This window comes from Asterias amurensis, chromosome 14 (genome assembly GCF_032118995.1).
Source record: "Asterias amurensis chromosome 14, ASM3211899v1".
Lineage (NCBI taxonomy): Eukaryota > Metazoa > Echinodermata > Asteroidea > Forcipulatida > Asteriidae > Asterias > Asterias amurensis.
The window spans coordinates 17904820-17925260 of NC_092661.1; the positions used below are offsets into that span (position 1 = coordinate 17904820).

The 20441-nt window shown below is 39.4% G+C and overlaps 1 protein-coding gene across 1 annotated transcript; it reads right to left on the minus strand.

Annotated features, from left to right (window-relative positions):
* Window positions 1-5: 5 nt before the first annotated feature.
* Window positions 6-17613, minus strand: LOC139947005 (uncharacterized aarF domain-containing protein kinase 5-like). The gene is made up of 15 exons (XM_071944817.1): window positions 17130-17613; window positions 16452-16588; window positions 15730-15923; window positions 14323-14587; window positions 13684-13824; window positions 9577-9693; window positions 8870-9001; window positions 8333-8416; window positions 7740-7821; window positions 6894-6972; window positions 6001-6092; window positions 4150-4360; window positions 3192-3266; window positions 2258-2353; window positions 6-1342 (listed from the first exon to the last, which is right to left on the minus strand). Exons 2-15 carry the CDS (start codon window positions 16560-16562, stop codon window positions 1222-1224), a joined length of 1800 nt encoding a protein of 599 aa, XP_071800918.1. The 5' UTR covers window positions 16563-16588; window positions 17130-17613; the 3' UTR covers window positions 6-1221.
* Between the last annotated feature and the right edge of the window lie 2828 nt (window positions 17614-20441).

Genomic DNA, 20441 nt, shown 5'->3' on the forward strand with positions numbered 1-20441 from the left:
TACTGTATTCTTTGAGTATTCTGGCAGGCAAGATACTACACTGGTCATATGGGAAAGTTGACATATTGTGTCATAATGTCCACAGACGTGCCCCCCTATCATCATATCAAACGTTGATAAAAAAAATTGGACAGTGAAATCCCCACAAAATAAAATATTTTATGTTTCCTTCCTTTAGGCTGTTTACAAATCATGCCTGCAGGAAGTCCAGGCTCTGTGGCTCTTTTGTAATCATGTGATGTCACAGATCGCATCGTCTATATAACAAATCAGGAATTTAAAACGCTTATGGTAAATCTATGTTAAAACGATATTTATGACAAACACACATTTTCATATAGAAAGACTACATTGTTCAGGGCACATTTTAAAACTTTTACGTTTTCATAAATTTAATCTACAAAAGTATGAACACTTGGGACCATCATTAGTGAACTGCAAATCAAAACATATTCACAATTTGTTGTTAAACCAATGTTTTTTATGAGAGGTAGGAATGGCTATAACCATTTGTGAGTATTTTTAGAATACATTCGTTGTTAATTCCTTCAAAGATATTCAGCACCAGACAATATAGACAACATATAAACAAACAAACTTGCAGTCATTAAAACATTTTTAAACTCCTGAGTTATTATTCCTTGAGAAGGACCACTTGATGGCCAAAACTGATGAAAACATCCGGTTGTCCAGCCATGGCCAGTGCATAAATACAAAACCTTCTTCAGTGGGACCTTTAAAGGCAGTGGACACTATTGGTAGTTACTCAAAATAATTATCATCATAAAACCTTTCTTGATTACAAGTAATGGGGAGAGGTTGATGGTATAAAACATTGTGAATAACAGCTCCCTCTGAAATGACGTAGTTTTCGAGAAAGAAGTAATTTTCCACGAATTCGATTTCGAGACCTCAAGTTTAGAATTTGAGGTCTCGAAATCAAGCATTAGAAAGCACACAACTTTGTGTGACAAGGGTGTTTTTTCTTTCATTATTATCTCGCAAATTCGACGACCGATTGAGCTCAAATTTTCACAGGTTTGTTATTTTGTGCATATGTTGAGATACACCAACTGTGAAGACTAGTCTTTGACAATTACCAATAGTGTCCACTGCCTTTAAGTGGTCACTGTTTCGGTTGAATTGGCTTTTGGTTAATCACTGGCCAATGACCAAAACAGTTAATGGTAACGGCCGCCAAATTGTACTCCTGAGTCCTATTTACTGGAAGCTATCCATAAATCTTTGTTGAGGATCTTGGATCTTGGGTGTTCGGACCAAACCAAACTGAATAGCCACTCGCATGACTAAGTTTATCATCGAGTAGATAACTTGATCAGACCTGTGCCGATAAAGAAACAAAACAATTAAGTAATTATTCAGAGATGAATCTTGAAGCATATTATTAAGGTTGGGGATGCATTGAGATTGGGAAACAACCCTGGAATTAGATGAACACCCACGTAGGCTATGGATCAGGCTGAAAAATCAAGTTGAGACCGAAAACACAATCCACAAGCAATGCTCAGGGTCGCAATGGTGAGAGGCAAGGAAGAAACTACTGTGCCAACCTTGGCTTGATTTTACAAAGCAATCAAATTCATCTGTCAATTTTCAGTATAGACCTTATGCACATGACATCATTTCAGTAGGGCGCCCTCACCTAGAGGTCAATAGGATTGGTTGTTCATTGGCCAATCCTGTGCGCCTCTAAGATGGCGGCTGGATGACAACATTGGTCTATGATGACCATAGTGGTTTGTATTGTGACATCACAACTTTACTTTAGCAGCAACAATTGATTTGAAGTTAAGATCAATCTTAGCTCTTTGTGAAATCGGCCCCTGATTGATTATTGATCACCCAATCCCTACATGTATATTCCCAACCCCACCCCCCTATCCCCACCCTCCCACCCTCCTATCCCCACCCTCCCACCCTCCTATCCCCACCCTCCCACTTCAAAATGTCACTGTGGTCAAATGGTTAGACTGCAGGACTTGCATTCACAAGGTTGTGGGTTCGAATCCCCCAGCTTACCGCTGATTTCACAATGACTAGAATAAATATTGTCGTCTAGTTATTGGATCACAATTTCTTGATTTGTGTAGCTCATAATCATAGATGTTAAACCAATGTTTGTATGAGAGAGATTGGCTGTTGCCAGCTTGGTGTATATATCCCCTTTTGGGAGTTTGCCGAGTTCACTTGGTGGGAAGATCATTCAAACAAACAAACACGCATGGTCGTAACTCACCTGAGAGTAAAATCATACAGAAAACGATGCCACGATGCAGTAATCTTCTCAGTAAAAGTTCTATCTTGAGATTCGATAAACATTGCTCCAGCAGCACTGTCAAAACAAAACAAATTCCATATTTGTTATTTTCAATTTGATGTGCTAGTCAATCACACGAGATGTTGGGGACACCACTTCAACAAATACAAGTAACAGTTCACCTTGGGAATTTGAAATCCTTTTTCCGTTACAGGATTTTTGTTTCGTCAAAAAGGCACCTTGTATTTCGAGCCATCAAAAAATTGTTTGTCAGGGAAACTCTTTTTGGACACTCATACAAACACGTTTTTTCATAAACATTTACTGACATAAATTAGTCTATTAGAAGTGAACGGATGTGTGAATTTTCAGAATGCTCAAATCTTTAGTGTGGGTCCAGTGAATTCATCAGGGCCCGTTTCCATGGCTCTGCTTACCATCGAATTCGGCGCTTTTTAATCAACAATTTTCTACTTATGGCAAGCGCCGAATATCTGCACTAGCTGTTTAATGCCCAGTAACATGGAGTACGCATGCGCACAAGCCTAAGTTCCCTGCTTACCCTTGAAATCGGCTTGAGGTAAGCACGGAATCCCTGTTCCTGTAGGCGCCGATTCTTTGCTTACGGTAAGCAGAGCCATAAAATTGGGCCCAATTCAGACCATTAAAACAAAAATTGTGCCCCCAAACAAAGTAAGTAACCCTAATATAATCTTCTTTCTGATTGCGTCGGGCCCCAGTAGGTCCAGCATGTCAATTTTTTCCTGTAGCTGCTTGAAGGGTTTAAGGAATGGTAAGAAGACGTTTGTGTCTAGATCAGAGTCCTGCCATGCCTGATCGATACAAAGCGAGAAGATCACACATAATACCTCAAGTTTGTGGGTTATCTTTCAAAAGTTTAAGTCTGACAAACCTTCGACCCATTGTAACGAGGTAATTGACAGGTTGGCCAAGCTCACGATCAATGGAGCGAACAGTGTTCATGTTTCTGAAATTGAAAAAATGAATAAAAAAACATTTGTTAAGGGAAGAGGGAACAAAACCTTATTTGAAAAAGCACAGCTGAATAACTAGTTCAAACTAACCAGTTATAATAATAATACTTGCTTTTCGCATAGTGTACATGTACGTATTTCACTTGATGAAATTTGGGTTTTCCAATTTCACCTCATGCTTATATAATCTGCAACAATGCACTTTTGCATGCATCCAATATTTGAATACTATACAATAATTATAGCTCACAAATCCACTGTGTAGTATTTCTTGAATTCTTGCCTTTAATTTGTTCAGTGACAATCCTTTCCATCCAGCCGGACCAGTTAGCTTTGCATTTCACTGGTCCGTCAGCTTTTTCAATAGCCCATATTTCATATGAAACAACAAGACTTTTTACAATAAACTAACCAGCCAGATAATAATGAGTGAATTTTGACTGGTCCTGTTATTAAACAGGCATTTGGCAAGTACACAACTGTTCAAGACACTGGACACTATAGTCTATAGATACTTGGTGTATCTCAACACATGCATAAAATAATAAACCTGTGAGAATTTGAGCTCAGTTGAACATCGAAGTTGCGAGATAATAGAGAAAGAAAAAACACCCTTGTCACACAAAGTTGTGTGCTTTTAGATGGTTGATTTCGAGACCTCAAATTCTAAATCTGAGGTCTCGAAATCAAATTTGTGGAAAATTACTTCTTTCTTCAAAACTACGTCACTTCAGAGGGAGCCGGTACTCACAATGTTTTATACCAGTCCTCATTACTCATCACCAAGGAAGGTTTTATGCTGATAATTATCAATTACCAACTGTGTCCACTGCCTATTAGAGAGAATGTTGACTAATTATTACTTAATACACACACCTGAATATTAAATACAGTGATTTTGGCAGTGACAGAACAAATTCGTTAAGCCTTTCCTTCATCAAATCTGCATCCTTTGCGTCCATATTGTGAAACTGTTCGGCCATCTTGCGTAGTTTTTCCGGTGGCATGATGAAGGTCATGTGGAGACCACGACGCGCCTTCATGTTTATTGGCCGCTGAGTGACCATCATACCAAACAACAAGTACTCTACATAATAATAATAATAATAATAATAATAATTATTATTATTAATTATAAAGCGCCAAATTGCCATATTTAAAAGGGCAATTACAAAATATAATTGAGGTAAAGGTACAAATTAATTTCAGAGGTCACAGTTCAGATAAAGATAATTTATTGATGCACTCAAATTTATACCTTTTTTAAATTACCCCATTACCATGCATCCTATCTTAGTTGAAGTATTTTTGAACGATTCAAAATTGTGAAAAATCAGAATTAAAAAAAAAAAATTAAAATTGGAATGAAATTGAAAGCTGTTTTTAAATAATTTCAAATTAAATTTTTCATTTGAATGGATAAGGGTTTGAACTTAAAAAGAGACTTTTGTTTGCTTTTTTATTTGTTTCACCTGTTTTAAGATGGGTCCCCTTTCCCCTCCTAAAGGGATATATAGAATCAGAAACTTTATAAGCAACCTCTCTATTTCAGCGGAGTCCATCAAGACATGCACACACTATGCTTGGTGTGGTTTCATGCTTGAGCAGTTTCTGGTATATGGCCATATACAGTGCAGACATAAACCTAAATGTAAGCCAGTCTTGTGCACCATGTTTGCCATGTAATGGTGCAGTCACACATGCACCATACTAGCAGATCCAGCTGCTACAAACATGTAGAGAAAGGACCAGCTATCTTACCCACCACAAGTTCCCAAAACTGTAAGTTCTTTACCGTATTGTTATAAAATAACAAATTACATGACGGATAACTTTCCGTATGGCGCCACCACCTTTTCACTCATTTTTACAAAAAGGGATATATCAATCAGGAAATTAGATACTATATTATTTTATTTCGAATGAAAAAGTGGTGGCGCCATACGGAAACTTTTCCTACATGACTGTTTCTCAATGTTGTAAAAAATTAAAACGATTTGGGAACTGAAGGATTTCTCTAGAAAATATTTATGAGTAAAAATTGTCCTTGATAAACGGCAGGAGAAAATTATCATTATTTTTTTATTTTTATTTTTTCTATATTTTTTGCCAGAAGACGATCAGTGCATACTGATCGAAACGTTGAGTTGAAACAAACGGTTCTTTCAGAACCACCCCAACTCATTAGAGATAGTCATTACATGGTGTTACCGCAAACCTTTCCATATCGTATATCCACCATGCAAAGTTTCAAATCCTACTTATAATGGATAACTTTCCGTATGGTGCCACCCCTTTTTAACTCATTTTTACTAAAAAGAATATATCATTGAGGTAAATAAGATACTATATTATTTCATATCGAATGAAAAAGTGGTGGTGCCATACAAAAACTTTTCCATTATTATTAGTATTATTTTAAAAATCTGGTCATGAAACACAAAACACCTCAAAAACTTAACAACTGTAGACAAGAGTGCCTGCAATGAACCAGATCACTTAAACCCCACTCTTCCGCGACAGGTGTTCTGGGTTCTATTCCTATAGTAAACACGACCTACAGCTTTATGTCCCAAACTAAGGACAATGCCACAATGGTACAGTATCTTGCTCAAGGACACAAGCATTGTGTCCGGCCAAGCCGGGATTCGAACCCAGACTCTGTGAACTACAAAACCTAAGTCTGGTGCACTCTGCTCGACCACTTTGCTCACTATTATTTCATACCTGTGACTCCCATATCAGCTGCACTATGTTTCATTGTCGGTTCATCTTTCAGGATAATTGAACGCCAGAATTTCCCCAATGCTAACCGCACACTGAATGAAAAGAGAACAATCTCAAATGTGTTCAAATGTGTTAAATCTTAGTTCGGCCATTTTGGGAGTCTCCTTGACAAATTGTTCTTATCCTGCCACCACTTTTTCCAAACATTTTTACAAAAAGGAATATCTCAATAAGGTTAAATGGATCTTATTTAATTTCATGATGAATGAAAAAGTGGTCGCAGGTATGGAAACTATTAAGTCTCCTTGTGTTGTGTACATTTAAGGCGTCACATTTGTATAATATCTTTACAGGCAATTTGACTCCCAAAATGGCAGACCATATGTAGTAAGTAGTGACATTTGATGTCAGTCCAGGAATCACCCATTGGATGGCACCTCCACACCCATCTACCATTTCAACTATTCCTTTGTGTCTATTTTGACTCCCAAAAGTGTCAATAAAGGCCATCACTTGAACCCACACTCAGCTGATCAGAATTATCAGCACTTGAGCCCGAAGCACTTAACCTCTCGACCACAAAATGCCATAAAACCGTGGTCCCTGCGCTAGTATTACTATCTCTAGTCATCAGGAATGCATAAATCACCAGCCGTCGATTTCATAACGAGTTAGGACTCGTCTTATTTCGAGTTAGGACGAGTAACTCGTCCTAACTTAGGATTAATCTTAAGGTCTGCATGCTACAGTGCAGGGTTGGGACTCGTCCTAAGTCCTAAGATTAGTCTTACGTTAGGAAGAGTTTGGTGAAATCGACGGCTGACAACCTTCTCAACTCTCTAGTCAACATTTAACCTCACACAACAACAATAGCACTAAAACATTTAACTCACTCTGATGGTAACTCTTCATACAAGCCGTGATCTAGAAGCACTAGTTCTGCCATCCCATCTTTCCCCTTCCGAACAAAAACTGCAATAAAATTGTATGTATTCATGTAAATTTGTCCCGATATGTATGAACAATTAACAGACCCCTTGCATATGATGCTGTCACAAGCCCAAACGGCACCCTCACAGAGGTCAAAGGAAGACAGGTTTATACATTTATTCCAATATTGGCAACACTAAACAAATGTATCAAACAGCCATCCAATGGCTGAGAGTTGTGCGCCGTGCCAGCACGCTTCAATTGTTTGACCCAGCAATGGCGGACAAGTCAAGGGGACTAGTGTTATATGTAGGATTTGAAACTTTGCATGGTGTAGATAAGATATAGAAGAGTTTGCGGTAACACCATGTAATAACAATCTCTAAATGAGTTGGGGTGGTTCTGAAAAGAACCGTTGGGTTAACTCGACGTTTCGATCAGTATGCTCTGATCAGTATGCTCTTTCTCCAGAAGACGATCAGAGCATACTGATCGAAACGTCGAGTTAACCCAACGGTTCTTTTCAGAACCACCCCAACTCATTTAGAGATTGTTATTACATGGTGTAACCGCAAACTCTTCTATAGTGTTATATGGCCTGACATTTCAACTCTAGCAAAGTCTTTCTCAGGAGCACTAGGTTGGAAACCAGTAATTTGACTTTGTGATGCACATTTAACTTGCTATTTATTCCTTCCTACGAAGTGTACTTAAAGGTATACAAGACTTTCCTGAAATTTCAGTCTAGCATTATTTGGCTTTTCCTTGAAAGAATTAACAACACTTTTACAGACAAAAACTTGGCCTACTGTTTCCTGGGTGTGGATCAGCGTGCACAAAACCTGTGCGGAAGATCTGTTCAGCAAAGGCTTCGATTAGTTTCTGGTCAATCTGCAGAAAGCAAAGAGAATTGTAAAATCAAGGATCGTTAATATGTCACATCAGTATTATATAGAGCAGTTTCATACAAAATGTGACTTAAATGCAGTCACGCTTCTCTTGGGTTTGCACACAAAGCCAATGGTTCTTGCATAGAATTTATTCCATTTTTCTTCCAAGAGCATTGAGATATGACCATTTTCAAAAAAAACATTGATAAAACCTCGCTACAATGACACAATAGACCTTACTTTTCAGGCACTCCTGGGATTCAAACTCTCGACCAACACTTTCTAATTTCTGTGAAGAAATGTCACAGTAAGTTACTTGGTGGGAATTAATCCTGCTCCCCCCCCCCCCCCCCCCCCCGCCTCCCCCAACTCAATTCTAAAGCAAATGACCAATAGACCACTGAACATTCCCGGTGTGAATCTTGTACATATGGTGTACAAATAGGAAAAAATATCTAGTATATTTAGATTAAGTAATAAACCACAAGGGATTTTTTGTGCCATATACTTACATCTGCAGGTTTGAGACCCATCTCTTTCATTTTATCCACTTCAGTGACCTTGCATCCTTCGATGAACTCCATTGTGAGAACTCTCTGTTGTAGGAAAGTCATGATAAAACATTTTCCCTTAGTAAGAGCGTCGGCGCCCAAAGCATTAAACTTAGTAGAATGGTAGGATGGTCTTATTTTGGGCCGAGTCACACTGCAGCGATAACAAAAACGATAACGATAACGACGCAAAGATAACGCATTCTTTTGGTTAAATGAGCGTGTGCGTATTCTGCGTGGAGCAATTCAACCAATAGAATGCATTATCTTTGCATCGTGATCATGATCGTTTTATTATCGCTGCAGTGTGACTTGGCCTTAAATGTAAGAGCAAGAGAAATATCAAAGTCACTTTTGTGATGTACTCATTTTCCAAATTGATAAGGTTCCTCATGTAAATGGGGAAAAATTACAAGCCTCTAACCTCACATTGAAATCGTCATTACATACTTTACCCCTTCAGTGCAAATATTTTCAACATCTATTTCAAAATCTTACCTTGCTTGTATGATCCCACTTGACTTTTGGAACGTAGATGTACTTGAGATGCTGAAGATTTGTAGCACAGCGCTCAGAGTTCCGACCCTCATTCTCAAAGTCTAGTTCCTTGGCCAGAGGTTTTTTGATATCCTGTTTTAGGAATTAGAAGTAAGGATGTTTACAAGACTTGAGATTTTGCATGGTGGGGATTGATTCACCTCTCTTGTTATTGAATTTGTTTTTTATATAATTTGTAAGAACAGTATTTTTTTTTTTTTTTTTTAACTTCATTTGAGATTGTCTTTGACAATTACCAAACGTGTCTAGTGTCTTTAAGCAAGATTACTGCTTGTTCCAAAGGGTTTGCCCCATTGTGTGGTATGGCTGCAGATTGTGCTTCATCACCTTGTAAACCTTTATAAGGTGCTGTACAAATTTGACTCATAATTCATAACTTTGCATACCTGTAGTAAAAAATAATGAGCAAATATCCGCACCAAGAACGCCCATCTGTGGCGGACAGCGGGGCTTTATAACTGTTCAGCATTAACATTATTTGAGGCATTGCATGGTGAGGTATCAATATATTTTTGGTTTGAGATAACACCATGTGTGTATCTACTTGCTGAATAGACCATAATCTTCCCAGCAAGACTCACATGGTCTTACTGCAAACCAAATATATTGGATTTTTTTTTACAAGAACATGGGGGTTTGTTTCTCACTTTAAGAATGGTGTTGTAGTTTATCGTATCTGGAAACACCCAGTGGATAAGGTTGAGCATGATCTCTAATGTCTTTATGTCACCACTGTATTGGTCGCGCAAGTTGATATACTGCACCTAAAACAACAAAAAACGTAAATGTTCATAGTGCGTACCATTTTAATCTTAATGTTTTTAAATACTTCTGGTTATCAAACCGAGGATGCCTCATAAGAGAACCTAATCACTGTAGCTCGTAAGCCTGAGAAAACCTGTAAGCAAGGGTGCTTGCCATGTAAACTAGAAACAACCTGGCTAAATAAGCCTTACTCTTCCACAATAAGCGTTCTCGGTTTGTTTCTGTGCACTTCCAATCCTGGTACACGGGACAAAGCACAACCCACGTTATTAACAGCCAATTCTTAGCGTTATTAACTGGGCTACTAGGATAAAAGGGTATACGGAGTGGGGTAAACATCATACAATGACAGCTACTTCTTTAGCCTTACTGGGCTACTGGGCTACTAGGATAAAAGGGCATACGGAGTTGGGTAAACATAATACATTGACAGCTACTTCTTTAGCCTTACTGGGCTACTGGGCTACTGGGATAAAAGGGTATACGGAGTGGGGTAAACATCATACATTGACAGCTACTTCTTTAGACTTACTAGGCTACTGGGCTACTGGGATAAAAGGGTGTAAGGAGTGGGGCAAACATAATACAATGACAGCTACTTCTTTAGCCTTACTGGGCTACTGGGCTACTGGGATAAAAGGGTATACGGAGTGGGGTAAACATCATACATTGACAGCTACTTCTTTAGCCTTACTGGGCTACTGGGCTACTGGGATAAAAGGGTATACGGAGTGGGGTAAACATCATACATTGACAGCTACTTCTTTAGCCTTACTGGGCTACTGGGCTACTGGGATAAAAGGGTATAAGGAGTGGGGTAAACATCATACATTGACAGCTACTTCTTTAGCCTTACTGGGCTACTGGGCTACTGGGATAAAAGGGTATACGGAGTGGGGTAAACATCATACATTGACAGCTACTTCTTTAGCCTTACTGGGCTACTGGGCTACTGGGATAAAAGGGTATAAGGAGTGGGGCAAACATCATACATTGACAGCTACTTCTTTAGCCTTACTGGGCTACTGGGCTACTGGGATAAAAGGGTATACGGAGTGGGGTAAACATCATACATTGACAGCTACTTCTTTAGCCTTACTGGGCTACTGGGCTACTGGGATAAAAGGGTATACGGAGTGGGGTAAACATCATACATTGACAGCTACTTCTTTAGCCTTACTGGGCTACTGGGCTACTGGGATAAAAGGGTATACGGAGTGGGGTAAACATCATACATTGACAGCTACTTCTTTAGCCTTACTGGGCTACTGGGCTACTGGGATAAAAGGGTATACGGAGTGGGGTAAACATCATACATTGACAGCTACTTCTTTAGCCTTACTGGGCTACTGGGCTACTGGGATAAAAGGGTATAAGGAGTGGGGCAAACATCATACATTGACAGCTACTTCTTTAGCCTTACTAGGCTACTGGGCTACTGGGATAAAAGGGTATACGGAGTGGGGTAAACATCATACATTGACAGCTACTTCTTTAGCCTTACTGGGCTACTGGGCTACTGGGATAAAAGGGTATAAGGAGTGGGGTAAACATCATACATTGACAGCTACTTCTTTAGCCTTACTGGGCTACTGGGCTACTGGGATAAAAGGGTATAAGGAGTGGGGCAAACATCATACATTGACAGCTACTTCTTTAGCCTTACTGGGCTACTGGGCTACTGGGATAAAAGGGTATACAGAGTGGGGTAAACATCATACATTGACAGCTACTTCTTCAGCCTTACTGGGCTACTGGGCTACTGGGATAAAAGGGTATACGGGGTGGGGTAAACATCATACATTGACAGCTACTTCTTTAGCCTTACTGGGCTACTGGGCTACTGGGATAAAAGGGTATACGGAGTGGGGTAAACATCATACATTGACAGCTACTTCTTTAGCCTTACTGGGCTACTGGGCTACTGGGATAAAAGGGTATACGGAGTGGGGTAAACATCATACATTGACAGCTACTTCTTTAGCCTTACTGGGCTACTGGGCTACTGGGAGAAAAGGGTATACGGAGTGGGGCAAACATCATACATTGACAGCTACTTCTTTAGCCTTACTGGGCTACTGGGCTACTGGGATAAAAGGGTATAAGGAGTGGGGTAAACATCATACATTGACAGCTACTTCTTTAGCCTTACTGGGCTACTGGGCTACTGGGATAAAAGGGTATAAGGAGTGGGGTAAACATCATACATTGACAGCTACTTCTTAAGCCTTACTGGGCTACTGGGCTACTGGGATAAAAGGGTATAAGGAGTGGGGTAAACATCATACATTGACAGCTACTTCTTTAGCCTTACTGGGCTACTGGGCTACTGGGATAAAAGGGTATACGGAGTGGGGCAAACATCATACATTGACAGCTACTTCTTTAGCCTTATTAGGCTACTGGGCTACTGGGATAAAAGGGTATAAGGAGTGGGGTAAACATCATACATTGACAGCTACTTCTTTAGCCTTACTGGGCTACTGGGCTACTGGGATAAAAGGGTATAAGGAGTGGGGTAAACATCATACATTGACAGCTACTTCTTTAGCCTTACTAGGCTACTGGGCTACTGGGATAAAAGGGTATAAGGAGTGGGGTAAACATCATACATTGACAGCTACTTCTTTAGCCTTACTGGGCTACTGGGCTACTGGGATAAAAGGGTATAAGGAGTGGGGTAAACATCATACATTGACAGCTACTTCTTTAGCCTTACTGGGCTACTGGGCTACTGGGATAAAAGGGTATACGGAGTGGGGTGAACATCATACATTGACAGCTACTTCTTTAGCCTTACTGGGCTACTGGGCTACTGGGATAAAAGGGTATACGGAGTGGGGTAAACATCATACATTGACAGCTACTTCTTTAGCCTTACTAGGCTACTGGGCTACTGGGATAAAAGGGTATACGGAGTGGGGCAAACATCATACATTGACAGCTACTTCTTTAGCCTTACTAGGCTACTGGGCTACTGGGATAAAAGGGTATACGGAGTTGGGCAAACATCATACATTGACAGCTACTTCTTTAGCCTTACTGGGCTACTGGGCTACTGGGATAAAAGGGTATACGGAGTTGGGTAAACATCATACATTGACAGCTACTTCTTTAGCCTTACTGGGCTACTGGGCTACTGGGATAAAAGGGTATACGGAGTGGGGTAAACATCATACATTGACAGCTACTTCTTTAGCCTTACTGGGCTACTGGGCTACTGGGATAAAAGGGTATAAGGAGTGGGGTAAACATCATACATTGACAGCTACTTCTTTAGCCTTACTGGGCTACTGGGCTACTGGGATAAAAGGGTATACGGAGTGGGGTAAACATAATACATTGACAGCTACTTCTTTAGCCTTACTGGGCTACTGGGCTACTGGGATAAAAGGGTATAAGGAGTGGGGTAAACATCATACATTGACAGCTACTTCTTTAGCCTTACTGGGCTACTGGGCTACTGGGATAAAAGGGTATAAGGAGTGGGGTAAACATCATACATTGACAGCTACTTCTTTAGCCTTACTGGGCTACTGGGCTACTGGGATAAAAGGGTATACGGAGTGGGGTAAACATCATACATTGACAGCTACTTCTTTAGCCTTACTAGGCTACTGGGCTACTGGGATAAAAGGGTATAAGGAGTGGGGTAAACATCATACATTGACAGCTACTTCTTTAGCCTTACTGGGCTACTGGGCTACTGGGATAAAAGGGTATACGGAGTGGGGCAAACATCATACATTGACAGCTACTTCTTTAGCCTTACTGGGCTACTGGGCTACTGGGATAAAAGGGTATACGGAGTGGGGTAAACATCATACATTGACAGCTACTTCTTTAGCCTTACTGGGCTACTGGGCTACTGGGATAAAAGGGTATACGGGGTGGGGTAAACATCATACATTGACAGCTACTTCTTTAGCCTTATTAGCTGGGCTACTGGGTTTGGGGAGGACAGGGTATACAGCGTTGGGTACACACACCTTGACAGCTACTTGTTGGTTATCATGTGTAACTGCACGATGAACTTGGGCTAGACTTGCTGCAGCTATTGGCTGTGAGTCAAACTCCTTAAACATCTCATCTGGTTTGCAATTGAAGTCTTCTTGAAATAATTGATCAAGCTTCATGTAAAGAAAAACCATTGAAGTTTTAATCAATATGAGATGTACTGTGGACAGTTGTCAACTACTGTGTTTAAATACACACAACAATTCAGGCCACAAGCGTAGATCTGTGAGCCAATGGAGATTGAGACTTTTTCTTTTCGCAATTCTCAAGTACCGTAAGTACTAATGTAAGCTAAGATTTTGACAACATTATCGTCCACATGGGTCCCCAATTATTGGTTAGCCATCACCCTTGAGCAAGGCACTTAACCATAATTGCTTCTCTTGACCCAGAAGTATTAATGGGAACCTGAGAGGGTTGAGACAGTATTGTGTTGGATTAACCCCTCAGTGCTAATAAGAAGCTTGGGGTTGTATGCTCCCAAGAGAGTTAAGAAGTACGTGGAATTGTGGTCTAAAAAGTATGCACAATGAACAGGAATAATAATGTTAAAAAGACCTTGATCTAGCTACTAGGATTGCGCTATGTTAGAACCAATATTGTTACAATACCTCTTTGTATTCTCTTGTCAGTGCTTTATCATGCAATACAGACAGCTTCAGTAGAATCTCCTTAGGCAGGACATAGTTTGCAGTGACCAGGACCTGCCCAAGCTTGATGTACATTCCCCTGTTTGTCAGACAACCTTGGAGGATTCGATCCCCGGTACGTTCATTGCAGGCAGTGAATGCAGTCTGGTACTCATCCGATCCTTCATCAAGGTTCCAAAGATTCCATTTGTAGTCCAGAGTGATGACGGTACCAATATAAAACGTTCTACACACACACAAAAAAGAACATTGGATTTCATCTCATTAATTAATTTCACAGGTAAAAATGCAAAGTACAAAAAATAAGAACGTTAAAGACAACGTATAGATTATAGGGGAAGAAAAAAATACATACACATAGGAGATTTTTAAATCAGTGCCGTGAGTTTCTAATGTTCTCTTTATTATATCATGTAGAAAGCATTCCTCTAACAAGGTTTTGTAATCGACTCTGTTGCATCATGACATCTATCTTTCAGGGGTAAATGGGTACCTGTGAGGGTAGAGTTGGTTCTTGTGATTGATTAGCTTAGTGCGCTACATATTTGGCAGCACTGGCTGTATACTCCCCAGGGAGCTGAGATGGTTTAAGGAATGATTTAAGGCACAGTGACCAGGGGTAATAATGTTGAAGCACCAAGAGCATCACTGCATGACAGACCTGAGTGCTATATAAAAAGCCACTATAATTTTATTACTATTTTTTTAATATTGTATAATTGTGTAATTTTAGTTTTGATATAAATATTCTCTGCTGCAGAATACTGGGTAAAAGTCTCGAGCCAATATGTTTCATCAGGCCAGTATTTATATATCCGTTTTCAATGGCATTTAAAGACAGTGGACACTATTGGTAATTGTAAAAGACCAGTCATCTCACTAGGTGTATCTCAACATATGCATAAAATAACAAACCTGTGCAAATTTGAGGTCAATTGGTAGTCGAAGTTGCAAGATAATAATGAAAGAAAAAACACCCTTGTCACACGAAGTTGTGTGCTTTCAGATGCTTGATTCCGAGACCACAAAATTTAAGTCTGATGTCTAGAAATCAAATTACGTTACTTCAGAAGGAGTCGTTTTTCACAATGTTTTATACTATCAACAGCTCTCCATTGCTTCTTACCAAGTAAGTTTTTATGCTAATAATTATTTTGAGTAGCTACCAATAGTCGTCAGTGCCTTTAATGACTGTGAATAATACTATTTCCCCTGGCGAGTATACCAGTCCATCACAGAATACTCCCCAGCTCTGGTTGGTACCTATTCATTTTGTACTACTAGATGGAGAGAAGCAATTATGATTATTGACATCCAATATCCCCTTCCCTTGGGATTCGCCATATGGTATAGGATTTAAGCTATTACCTGAAAAACCTTATAAAGCCTTGTCCAGTTACGTAAACTTTCCTTCGCCTGGTGCTGTCCATTACTGCATATGCTCCGAGGCTAATGAGCGGAACCGAGACAACCACTGTCAAGGTACGTCTTAAAATACGCCATCTTGAACTTTTGGGTCTTAGTCCCTCTGGTCCAGAACTTTTTAACCTTGTCACTGGATTCTTTAAAGAAAAAGAAAAACAAAAAATACTTTCAAATAAGAAAGCAAATAGAGACAGAAGGGTTTTGTCAGCGAAATGCTGTGACTATATTATCAAAAAAGACACAATATTTCTACAATAAAACTTCTCTTTTTTCTGTGTGTTTGCTTTTTTGTTTACTGGGTTAGACTTTTATCTTCTTTTCTTGTGTACTTAATCGTCTTTTCTGTATAGTTTTAGATAGTGTTTGTTTTTTGGGGGGGCTTTTGTGAAGTACATCAATGCCATGCTTACACTACAGTGAAAAAAAGGAAACAACAAAAAAGGGACTTTTTTTTATCAAGAGCATCAAATTAATCCACATTTAGTAAAGTGACAGCGGTTAATAAACTGTCTCTCTGGCTGCATTGAGGGCAGTATTCGGAAACCACAGAACTTGACATACTTTATGTTGGACAGATGAGGGTCGCACTGGTAAACTGATGATGAATAAATTAACATTGGATTAGGGATGCTCAATTTGGTGTAAAGCGAAACACTTGTTAATACCTTTATTGCAGCATAGTGTGTTTTTGTATTTCCAGACGCTTTCAACACTTGAGAAATGCCTCGTTGAAAAAGTTTGGGGAAGACACAGGAAGCCCTTACTGCTGATGCCATGGTGATGCTCTTTGTCTTAATTCAGTCTATAAACAAAATTGTATTTAAAAGTTCAAGTTTTCATCATAATTTAAAAGTACCTGTTTGGGACAGATTTACCCAAACCAATTAATGTCACCATGACGCGTCCACATCTGAAACTGGCCAATTGATTTCATTTAATCTCATTAATTAATTCTGGTTGTGAAGCCAAAGACCTCAGAAAACTGAAGATAATTGTTATTATTAATTAACCAAGCACCCAAAATAAAGAGATGACAAAGAAAGTTTCATTTATATAGGGAGGAAAACCCCTGACAATTTATTCCAGGGAAAACCCACGCAATCAGGTAGGGACTAAAAACCCAATGCACACTGTGCCCCTGGTGGGATTCAAACTGGTGTCCCCTAGCCTATAAATAGAGGAGGAAGGCAAAGAAATATATTTTGGCGAGTGGATTGTGATTTATCTTCTTTTAAAAAAACTCACAAAACAAAAGATCTGACAATGAAAGAAAATGATAAGTATTTCCCTTTATACAGTTCATACCAGATACTAAGGATCGTGTTCAATAATTGAAGTGTTACCTTAACTTTTTAAGCGACCTAGCTTTTGTGTACCATCCATACCATGGCAACGAGTGGTGACGTTCACAGGCAGTGGAGGCGAAATATTACCGTACGCAACGATCTATCGAACAAGAAATGATGGCAATGGTTACTTTTCACTCAGCAATCAGCAGACATTCTCTTGATCTTGGTTGATCTTAGTTGGGCTCGATTTGTGAAGATGAAGTTGACGACTGAGATGATTGAGTCTCTGATGAGACTGAATAGAGATGCGGCAGAATGAGGACCGAGACGGAGACAGAGTGAGAGTGAAGTTGAGAGAAAAAATTCCCCTTTTCCTGAGCATCAGCGAATGACCCCAAAATCGATAGTCGTAAGTTTGCTCTAATATTCTAATCAATATCGATGATTTAGATTCAGATCAATGTTAATGATTATTTAAACTAGAAAGATGATGTAACTTAACGTCTAAGTTAGAAGGAATGAAACTTTAAAAGCACGACTATCGCTCGTTATGTAAACAACGAAAGGGCGCCACCAAGAGTTTTAAAACTTGTAGCAAGTGGGCGGGGTTAGGGAAACTTGCAGTGAAAGAGTTTTAAAACTTTTAGCAAGTGGGCGGGGTAATGAAAACTTGTAGTGAAAGAGTTTTAAAACTTTTAACAAGTGGGCGGGGTTAGGAAAACTTGCCAGTGAAAGAATTTTAAAACTTTTAGCAAGTGGGCGGGGTAAGGAAAACTTGTAGCGAAAGAGTTTTAAAACTGTTATCAAGTGGGTGGGGAAGAATAAAGACAGGTACTTGCTTTTAAAGGGACACACCGGCCGAATTGGGCTATTTGGGCTACAAAATAGACTAAGATATGACTTCAACGGTCTTCCAGGAATGAAGAAGAACAGTCCTTAAAAAAAATCATCAAATTTAGCCGTTTTTGAGCATTTTAAGACAAAAACGCAGGTCGCGTGATTGTTCTAATAACCAAAAAGTGGTACAAACAATCACGTGACCGTCCGGGCTAGTTTTACTTTCAGCCGTCTAAAAGTAACTTACTTAACCAAATTTAAATGTTTTTTTTTACAAAATTATTTACGAATAATTGACGAAAAAGATCATGTATTCAAATTATCGCTACAAAATGTAAATAATGGTGAAAAATCTAACGTAAGATTCACATTCAAAGAGTCCGTGTAACGGAAGCTTGTTATAATATGGCCGCCTTGGTATTTTAAAATCATTTTTCGCTAAATACGTGACATTTTGATGATTTTTTTTTACAGCAACCATCTATAAAAACATTATTTATGATTCTACACCCCTAAATTGCGTAAACGGTGAGCCGGTGTGTCCCTTTAAGAACCAGTGATTTCATCTTTTGTTAAGCAAGATGTTTTCCTTGGGCCAGTTGATCGAGTGAAGAATAAATTTATCAGGCAAGTGAAGCACCTTCACAATTAAAAATGCTTTTACAAGTTGTTTAATAATTTGCTTTATTCTACAAGCACAATATCAATATATATATACAGAACTACTAAAATACTTACATTCACATTTTGTCCGGAGTGTTGTGATGTGTTGCTTAGCTGGTAGGAGTAGGCAGGGGGTCTCAGTGGTTTTCACCCTCAAATTCATAGTTCTTGTTCCAAGCACGAGTGGATGGAGCCTTCATGAAACATCCATTATCATAATCATACAACATACAACATTAAACAGAATTGTTGAATTTTAGTTTTTCTTTCAACTAGTGTTTGCGTAAGTTCAGTTACTCTGCCTTGACAGAAAACAGAAAAAAAGTTTTAGGTTCCTCAATCATGATTAAGAAAATTTTTTGTTTGTCTATTAAATCAGGTCTAAATTGAATCCCATCCTCGAACACGAACAAATTACACCCCCGTTTTACATGTATTCTGTATTTTTATTGGTTCAGGGTGTATTACCATAATATCACCAGTTATAATGGTTCAAATGATTGTGCTAAGGAGACTGGTTTTTAATCAAAGTTCAAATGGATTTAAAAAAAGTGTTATCACGGTTCAAATTATGGTGTTTTAGTGTCATAGTTCCGTGGATGTTAGTTCCATTAACAGATCATGGTTCAACAGTTCCAATATTGTTTTGGTTACAATTTTCCTCTGTTCGTGGTTTCAATCTTTCCAATCTATTATTTTGGTTATTATATTTGTGGGAAAGCTGGCTTTCTAAGGTGGTTTAACTGCACACATGAAAACCCACTCAAATATCAAAGAATATGTCTGTGACATTTTGTGGGAAAGCCTGCGCCCAAAGCTCGGCTCTCAAAGCGAATGGGAAGCCATGCTATTATACCAGTAGTTACCATTTGGCTGGCCCGTTGTTGAATTTAAGTATTTGGTGTGAAATTATTCTCGAACGCGTTTCAAGTAAGAGGATCGATGGCCCAGTGGAAGGGCTCTGGACTCTGGACCGAAAGGTCCTAGGATCAATCCCTGGAGGTTCTTTTACTACGTTTTGATTTAAAGTTGTTCATCCTAAGGTTTATAATTAAACTCGAACACAATTGAAGTAAGAGGAGCAGTGGTCCAGTGGAAGGACTCTGGACTCTGAACCGAAAGGTCCCGGGATCGAATCCTTTGACGTTCTTTTACTACGTTTTGATTTAAAGTTGTTCATCCTAAGGTTTATAATTAAACTCGAACGCAATTGAAGTAAGAGGAGCCGTGGCCCAGTGGAAGGACTCTGGACTCTGGACCGAAAGGTCCCGGGATCGAATCCTTGGAGGTTCTTTTACTACGTTTTGATTTAAAGTTGTTCATTCTAAGGTTTATAATTCAACTCGAACGCAGTTGAAGTAAGAGGAGCAGTGGTCCAGTGGAAGGACTCTGGACTCTGAACCGAAAGGTCCCGGGATCGAATCCATTGAGGTTCTTTTACTACGTTTTGGTTTAAAGTTGTTCATCCTAAGGTTTATAATTAAACTCGAACGCAATTGAAATAAGAGGAGCAGTGGCCCAGTGGAAGGGCTCTGGACTCTGAACCGAAAGGTCCCGGGATCGAATCCTTGGAGGTTCTTTAACTACGTTTTGGTTTAAAGTTGTTCATCCTAAGGTTTAAAATTAAACTCGAACGCAATTGAAGTAAGAGGAGCAGTGGTCCAGTGGAAGGGCTCTGGACTCTGAACCGAAAGGTCCCGGGATCGAATCCTTGGAGGTTCTTTTACTACGTTTTGATTTAAAGTTGTTCATTCTAAGGTTTATAATTAAACTCGAACGCAATTGAAGTAAGAGGAGCAGTGGTCTAGTGGAAGGACTCTGGACTCTGAACCAAAAGGTCCCGGGATCGAATCCCACTAGGGGGGA

Bases quoted from the DNA above. Each gene is read 5' to 3' on its own strand.
- LOC139947005 (XM_071944817.1), bottom strand. From the start codon at position 16,562: ATGGCATCAGCAGTAAGGGCTTCCTGTGTCTTCCCCAAACTTTTTCAA. The intron at 9,002-9,576 runs GTGAGAAACAAA...TTCCTAAAACAG, and splicing joins ACTACAACACCATTCTTAAA to GATATCAAAAAACCTCTGGC. The intron at 6,093-6,893 runs GTGAGTTAAATG...CTTTTCATTCAG, and splicing joins TATGAAGAGTTACCATCAGA to TGTGCGGTTAGCATTGGGGA.